This window comes from Engystomops pustulosus, chromosome 1 (assembly GCF_040894005.1).
Source record: "Engystomops pustulosus chromosome 1, aEngPut4.maternal, whole genome shotgun sequence".
Classification (NCBI taxonomy): domain Eukaryota; kingdom Metazoa; phylum Chordata; class Amphibia; order Anura; family Leptodactylidae; genus Engystomops; species Engystomops pustulosus.
In genome coordinates, this window is record NC_092411.1 from 253,741,929 (window position 1) to 253,750,841 (window position 8,913).

At 36.0% G+C, this 8,913-nt stretch overlaps 1 protein-coding gene across 4 annotated transcripts in view; it reads left to right on the forward strand.

The window, feature by feature from the left end:
- The window catches only part of GABRA2 (gamma-aminobutyric acid type A receptor subunit alpha2), a 106,740-nt gene extending 98,067 nt beyond the window's left edge, over positions 1 to 8,673 (forward strand). For all 4 annotated transcript variants that reach the window (XM_072124855.1, XM_072124847.1, XM_072124862.1 and 1 more), the window contains exons 9-10: positions 321 to 523; positions 1,967 to 8,673. In XM_072124855.1, coding sequence (XP_071980956.1) covers positions 321 to 523; positions 1,967 to 2,260 — 497 coding nt within the window. In that variant the 3' untranslated portion in view covers positions 2,261 to 8,673. The remainder of the gene's footprint in view (positions 1 to 320; positions 524 to 1,966) is intronic.
- The last annotated feature ends 240 nt before the right edge of the window (positions 8,674 to 8,913 follow it).

An 8,913-nucleotide genomic window follows, 5' to 3' on the forward strand; every position in this document is an offset into this window, starting at 1 on the left:
TTCTTAAGTTGAATTTGTACGTAAGTCCGAACTGGTATATTTTATAATTGTTACTCCAAGCAATTTTTTTTCTGTCCCAGTGACAGTCATGGCAACAAGAATTATTAATACAACTTTATTACAGACACCTTACAGCTGATCATTGCAACCTATAGCTAAAGTAAAGCATCCAGAGAGCTTCACCAGAGGTCTGTCTGTAACTAGCGGTCAACTGTAAACTGGGTATTCTTAAGTAGGGGAAACTCCTGTATGTATATCTATGTATGTGTATGTCACAAATTATTCTGAAATCACTAATTGATATTTTGTTTTGCTTTTAGGTGTCACAACTGTTTTGACCATGACAACGCTCAGTATCAGTGCTAGAAACTCCTTGCCAAAAGTAGCCTATGCTACAGCTATGGACTGGTTCATTGCTGTCTGTTATGCCTTTGTTTTCTCCGCCTTGATAGAATTTGCCACTGTTAACTATTTTACCAAGAGAGGATGGGCATGGGATGGAAAAAGTGTTGTCAACGATAAGGTAAGAATTATGTTTTTAGTTTAGATAAATAGCTATGTGGATTTCCCAATAATTGTCTCTATATATCGGTACCAAACTGTCTCATCTTTTAGAAATTAAAATAAAAACCTACAATTTAAAATTTTACTGTTTTTGAACATATATCAAAAATCGATTTCTGCCGGTGCCACTGCTGACTTTGGTCTTGAAGTGGATTGAAACTGAACATATTATTAAAACATTTTTTGCTTGTTAGGTTATTGCATATTAGGACATGTTTACTGTAACTTAAAGGGAAATTTGAGGCACGTTAATTAGATCTTCAATCAGTGAATTAAACCTCAAACTGAAAAAGCCGGATAGAGGTCCTACAGAACCTGAGAATGCACCTTAGTCTTGATGCAATGTTTATTGCAGCATCTGTGAGAATGGAGCATAAGTACAATAGAAAAAAAACAAAAAAAAAGGGGGAGCACTTACAGGTCCTTTTGCATATAGCCAAATAATGTTCAAATGACCAATGTAGCTATGTAATAAAACAATTTATTCCAAATAAATCAAATCACACATGATGGATTTTGGGCTTACAAACTCTACTCGGAGTATAACTATGAGAAAAATCTTGTTGGACAGGACACAGAAAAAAATGTTTATTCCACAATAATCTGCTAGGATACCAATAAATAAACAAAAACTGAGGAAAAAAAGTGTGCAATGGTTAGTCAAGTTTTTTTTTAGTTTATTTCTATACAGAAAAAAATGATGTTAAGAAATGATCAAATATAAAATTAAATTTTTTTTTTGTATAAATATTTTGTTATTTAAATATTAAAGGGTTGGTTGGGGATCACTTATTTTTCAGGACTTGCCCCAGGTGCTGTAAAAGCAACTTACCTTTCTTTTCATTGGACTTGGTTCATCAGGATGCCTCCTATCACCAGTGGCCCCTATTTTTATATCCGCTACAGCCTTAGGCTTGTACTCACATTTTGTACTCTAGACATATAGGGGATGGATAGGCACAAGAATAGGAATAGGAATCTCCTGCCCTCCTGCTGGCATTGGGCAGGGACCCCCTGCCCTGGCTCACTAGTTAAGGCCTCTGTCAGTTCCTGAAACAGTTAATAGCGCAATCCTACACAAACAGGACCTGGCGTAGAATTGTCTGCCCAAGCCGCTCTATATATCTCGGCATTGGGGTGGGGGGAACAATGCAGCAACATTTAAAAAATCCCCCTATAGTTATTACATTTCTAAACATTCATGGTGTGATCTAATAGCTGTTGTTTTGTGGATTTAAATAATCTCAACTAAAATCTCCCTCTCTCTTTTTCCTATAGTTTTTTTTTACATATTAGTGGTGAACACACAATGCAAAAATCTTTGTAAACCATGAGTAAATCTTTTCCTTGTTTTTTTTTTACTGCTATACTAACTTTTATAATCAATTTACTCTTGTTCCAGAAAAAAGAGAAAGCGTCAGTAATTAAGAAAAACAATGCCTACGCAGTCGCTGTAGCAAACTATGCTCCAAACATCACTAAGGATTCTGCCCTCCCCACAATATCAAAAAGTGCCACGGCAGATGCAAACAAAGCAAAACCACAGGAGGCAAAGAAAACGTTTAACAGTGTTAGTAAAATCGACAGAATGTCTAGGATAGTCTTTCCACTCTTATTCGGTACCTTTAACCTGGTATATTGGGCCACCTACCTGAACAGGGAACTTGCCATTGAAGGGCTTGTCGTTTCGAAGTAGACTTGGCACTTTGTATGCTAACAGTGTATTGGCATTCGCAGACTCTGATAGATTGTTTAAGTATGTATGACAAATACCTTGTGAATTGACATGTACAGTAAGCACCTCTCATCCAAGGAGAGGGGGGAGGGGGCTCTGTTAACTCGAATGAGCTTTGAATAGATACTGTAGCAGTCCTGACGTATTAAAAAAAAAGTTTCTTCTTGACCGCAAAGTATTTTCACTTTGGACTAAAGTGTCACTGCAGTATATGAGAAAAGGCTGCTTGTTAACAGAGAATACAAGACAAGTTTTGATTTTTTTTTTTTTTTGGGGGGGGGGGATCCTATTTTGTTAACTACAATGTTAATCTTTTATATGATAATGCAATGTTCTTATGTACTGAAAGCCCTTCCCGATTCCATCCTCTAGGTGTTCCATCCATTTCACGGAAATAATTAAAACTATGTTTTAATGTAGAAATTATTAAAGTTCTTTCTTTCTTTGATGAATACTAAACGGGATGATTCCAATTTAGTAGCATTGTTTGGCGTTCAACAAGTTGATCAGGGAAATTTGTATGTCAGAAACATTGAAACCTTTACTAAAATGTGCTTGTTTTACTGGAATTGCACTAACATTTCTGTTCTGTTTGCCATTTACTTTTTTTTGTTTATATAAAATGCCATTGAAGGCAAATTTCTAAATGACAGCAAAATGTAACATGGAAAGAGGAAGACGTTATAGTTTTTAGTATTGCTATAGTATAGTACAATTACTATTGTATTTATTTGATACATTGTTATTCTAACATCAGTGGGGATGCTGGCTGACTTGTTTACATCGGTGCTTTTTCTTTGGAAGCAGGCGGGTTCATAATTTACAGGAATCAAAGAAGTTTACATACCAATGTCATCAGTTTCAGGGTAGAATAGAGATGGGAGCAGGTACGACCACATTCAAACTTTATAAACCTAATTATTACTTTGTTTTTGTATGTAAGGATGCATCAACCTCTCCAACCAATTATTTTATTCCCTAGCCCTCCTAAAAAAATTGTTACTCTGATAGTGTCTTAATTTGAAACCTCCTAGTAAGTGATGATGAATCTGTTAGAGACCGAGTGTCCCAACTACAACTAAAACCAAATTAATTATTCGCACAGTGCTGCCTGCTGAGTCACAACTTTCAATCGTATCTGTGTCCTGTGGACAGCAATACAGTTGAAAGAAGGATACATTTATATGATCAGCTTCCTTCCAGGGATCCCTGAACAGGAAGAGTCACAGGACCTAAAATGATAGCACAACCTGGTCTCCACCTTCTTTCTCTTCCCATGGTCCTTGGCAGCTGAGGTTGTGTTGCTTAAAAACGGCCCTGATCACGGTACATCCTGGGTGGTCAGGTACTGTAAGAGGAGGCTATGAGTCCTGTCTGGCAAACTCTGTGCTAGGCTGATGGGGTACTAGGTGACCACAGTGAGCTTGTGACTTGCCATCACTGTCCTAGTATCTTCTATATACCCAGATCCAATGTAGATGTCCCCAGGGTTACAGAATATAACCAAATTCTGAAAGATTTTCAGATCATACTCTTTTGCGTTAGCCTCTACTGTACCTACCAGAAGTACAGTATAAGAAGTGTCATAAAAATAAGAGGGAATATTGTTACAGAATAAAATTACACAGGGTTCATGGCCTGTAGCCGTAGTGACATCTATGTCATTATAAAAATGATAAATGACCTATAATAAGGATAGGTCAACAATATCAGATTAATAGGGTCCAACAACTAGCATCCTCCTCAGATGAACAGAGAATGAGTCCGAAAGTTCTGTGTAGTGTCTGAATAAAGTAATTAAAGCTAAACTCCTATTCAGATGAATAAAGAATAATTTGCAGTAACCACGTCTGACCACTATACTGCAAATGGAGCTGTTGACTTCCTGTTTCATTCCAGTTGTAGTGGTGCTGGGCATTGTACCTACAGTATTGAGTAACTATGTAACTCTCTTGCTAAGCCCCACTCAGTTTATTTGGAACACATGAGTAGATACACTTTCTTCCTAATTTTCTTAAGACTTTTGCATCAGGATAATGCAGAAAATGTTGCTGACTAACAGCAATGTCAACTGTACATTTGTATTATTCTAAGTCTTAGATGTCTTGAGCTCAATAACCGTATTTTGATGATTTTATGTGTTTTCATGTCTGTTCTGTCGCAGTAGCATAAGGAATTTCAACTACATGTGAACAAAACCACAGTATTATAAACATTATTGAAAATACCTATTTTTCTTCATAGAACATTTCTTAGTGTCGTGAATATTGTTTACTGATTCTGGAGAGATTACTGTGTAAAAGTTTGTCAATCGGAGATTGATGGAATTTAAGTCATTGGGAATATATTATTATATTAAGGTTTTTTGCCAACCAGTCCGAATACTCCCCCCAGTCGTCACCTGGTATGCCAGATCTGCTAAGAGATTTTGGCTTCTTAGTAGATCTAGAAGAGATCTCCGCCAGGTCAGACATGTTTTCATCTATAGTCCACACTACTTTTCTGCGATAAGCTTTTACACATGCCTTCTCTGCCAAATAAAAGCCCCCCAATTGTGTTGCAGATAACCAACGCAACTTGTTGTTCAGGAACATTATATAAGTAGAAACTGTCCCTTTAAAGCCACGTACAGTATCAGGAAGTAGCAATGCTATAATTTTAAAGTCCTCCTCTTGAAAAAACTGTAAGACATGACTAGGGATGTAAAGCTGGTACTTGCATGGCTCTTTTTTTTTCTCATGTCTCAAGATTTTTTTTCAGGCATAAAGCAGCTCTACTCTTTGCATTTTGCAGATTCAGCTCCTTACTTGAGAATTTGCTCTTCTGACTCACTGTTCTCCCTCTCCACAGCATAGACACTTCAGTAAGTTTCTGACTGTCTTGCTAGCAAGACGGAATTCACAGAAATTTCAAAATGAAAGGCAAATGAGCAGGGAAGGATAGAAAGTTAGAGGGAAAGTTAGTTGTAAAATGACTTTTTAAGGTTTTGGTGATTGACTTCTATTCTTGCATATTCTTCCTAAATTTCTCAGAGGGACCTGATGACCTTTAAACCAAAAGCCTTTTAACCTATGTGTGTCCAACTGTAGCCCTCCTCAGTGTTCTTTGTAACATTTTCAGTGTTTAAAGGATATAAATGTAAGATAACAAAAAGGGAAAAAACTATAAAGAATAAATAAAATAGAATATCAATTGCACCCCAATCAGATTATCATAAAATATTATAATTTTTTGTTTTGTTAATTTAATTTGTTAATAATCTTTTGTGAAAGATAGCAAAAACTATCAAAGTCAGAAATCTATTACAGGCAGTCCCCGGGTTACGTACAAGATAGGGTCCGGAGGTTTGTTCTTAAGTTGAATTTGTCTGTAAGTCGAAACTGTATATTTTATAATTGTAGATCCAGACAAAAAAAAAATTTGGCACCAGTGAGAATTGGAGTTTAAACATTTTTTGCTGTAATGGGACCAAGGATTATCCATAAAGCTTCATTACAGACACTTTACAGCTGATTATTACAGCCTGGGACTATAGTAAAGCATTCACAAAGCTTCACCAGAGGTCAGAGGGGTCTGTCTGTAACTATGGGTTGTCTGTAAGTCGGGTGTCCTTAAGTAGGGGACCGCCTGTCTTATCATATTTTATTACCAAGTTTAGGCAATTACAGAAAATAAAGACATCACAAGGGACAATGTTTAACAATTGAATCAGTATTTCATGAAGTGGAAATGTTTACCTGATACCTTTTATTATCAACTTAACAAAACAAACTCTAAAATTTATCTTAAAAAGTAGAATTCTCCATATAAACTAAGAACAATCAAATCATTTTAACAACATTTTTATCAGTCTAACAGTCTAAGAATTTCAACAATTATTCTCGTGTCTCACGATTCTACAATATATGACATTGTTTGATTTTCTTGAGTGACAAATTGTTTCTTTTTTTGTTATTTTCTAAGAAAAACATTCATTATCTTGAAGGTTTCTTTTCCTTGGTTAACATTAAAGCATAAAACTATCTTTTGGGATGGATTTTTTTTTAAATGGGATTTACAGGATTTGAAAACCCCAACCCGTGTCAATGAATTGTGGATGGGTTTCTATTGTCATTGCGAATGGGTTTCTATTGTATTTGAGCTCTGTAAAAATGAATTTGGCTGTATTATTAATTCAATCGTCACCTGTGGATGGGGGTGGCACTGTTTTTGACATAACACAGAAGTATATTTTGAATCCTTAAAAATCCCCTTCGCAGCTATTTGCAGTGGGGTAAGTAAATAATAAGTGATGCAGAGATTGTGGTCACACCTGAACCTTGAGGAGCCCAATGTCCTCTCTACCACCACTTATGAGGAAACCAGTAATATGAATGATGTGTCATGGTATGTTCATGCCTCAGCAGTCGGTTGTGATCCTGCCTATCATTTGCGAATATTTTTGTCATTGCTTGTTAAGTATTTTTATTGAAAAGTAAATACTGGTGTTTATTTCAGGCAAAAAAGGGACATAAGGTAAAGCAGAGCACTTTAGCCATATAATAGAAATATATATTTTCATATATGTAATTGAAAGTAGAAGACCTAAATTGAATCTGGATCTTCCATGGAGGTGTGTGCAATATAACATACAGTTACTGGCTAGCAATAATACTGATTCACATACATACACACTACATGCGCTTTAGTACATTGCTATAATGTAGACAATTTGCAACATTCAGTAATTTTAGTTTTTAATGTTTAATTCTCTGCTTTCATTCGAATTTATGGAAACGAGAGGGGTGGAATCTAAATTTATCTCTTGATAAACATGAGCAGTGTTATAAATACATGTATAAAGCAACATAAACTGTATATAAAAAATAAAGCTCTGTAAATATTCCATACATAATATATGTTACTTTGATTTGATCTTTTCTGCATAATAGGGCTGGTAGTGTAAATATTGGCCAATCTATTAATTTCCTTCAACCAGTGTTATCTTTGTTGTGTCTCACCATGATAAGTAGACCAAGAAATAATATGTACAGGGGGGGAGAGTAATTTAAAGTGAACCTGCCATCAAAAATAGGCAGAATAAAGCATAAGCGGTATGTTGTCAAGCAGCTGAGTAGCTTCTAGATGATGTTTCTTTTATGACCCAGGGTGGTGGCTTCATTCAGGAAATCAACTTTGAAGTAAGATGTAATTTGGCTTTAAGAGGTCAAGGAGGCGGAGAGTTTAACATTGAAGTCAAGCTCTCACTGCCTTAGAACACCCCCTTTACTGTAATTGATGGACCTTTGTCCAGGGACATCATTGATCAGATCTTTTGAAGTCTAGTACATGATGTCAACTACATGGGAAGAGCTTAATTTCAGTGTTAAACTCTCTGCCTCCCTGACTTTATACATCTAACTTACCTCTCACTTCAAAGTCGATTTTCTGGCTGATGTCACCACGCTGGGCCATGAAAGAAACATGATCTAGAAGCTGTTCAACTACTTGACAACATACTTGTAGTGGTTTCCTTTAATGGGTGCAAAGGATATTATCCATAGAGGTTTCAGATGCTCCCTGGGGTCTTGTTCCAATATAACATATTACAGTTCAGGCCCGTTACAGATTTTGCATTGGGGCCCATCAGCTACAAGCTATAACTCTGGGCATGTGTATGTGGGTTTGAGAATGGATCAAATTGAAAGGCTTTAAACTCTTTGGTATGTTTCGTGACATATAAATATTACATTACAATAGACAAGAATGTTTATTACAAAAAAAAATAATATCAAGGCATTCCTCTCCAAAATGCCCCCTGCTCCTCCTTCCAATATATATTATACATATACATGCTAAGAACTACCGGTTTAACTATGTTGTTCAATCCCCATCATCTACCGTCCAAAAAAGTTTCTAAAATATTTGTGTGTTGAATGTATAACCACATTGGAGGTTATTTATCATTGGTCCCAAAATAGTCACATTGAGGTTTTTTGAGACTTTTCAATGTTAAAAAGTCTCACAGGACTATTTCCACTTCTTTCATCTGGTGTAAGCGTAGAACTACTGCTAGTGCAACACCGTGCAAAGCTAGATTCATGACTTGAGACTTTTGAAAAAAGTCTCATAAAAATTCTCATAGTTACTCTAGCTGATCTATATGCTTAGACTTTTTATGCATTTTGAAACTTTTTAGAAAAAAAAATCCCAGACTAAAAATGCAAACTTTTGTAGCATGTTAGTCAAATTGATTATCTGTTTTTTTTAGAATTACAACCCCTTTGTAACTTTTTTGCACAAAAAATTGGAGACTCACACTAGACAAACATGTTAGCAAATCAAGCATAAGCCCTAATTAACACAAGAAAAAACACTTGCGACAAAAAAGCCAATACTAGACTGACTGAAAAACTAGAACGAGAAAAGATAAATCTTCCCCAATGTGTCGTGGGAGCAGTGACTTTGCAAAAATGGTGTTTGACATCCAATGTTCCAAAAATGGGTCAAAGTTTTGGTGTAGAATCTTGGCACAAACTAGGCTCAGATGATTTATAGCTGACTTACCATCCAACCTGAGCCACAGCGATAAAATCGCAGCATTTACAGGCTTCCTGCCTCAGCTCATGTTGTCT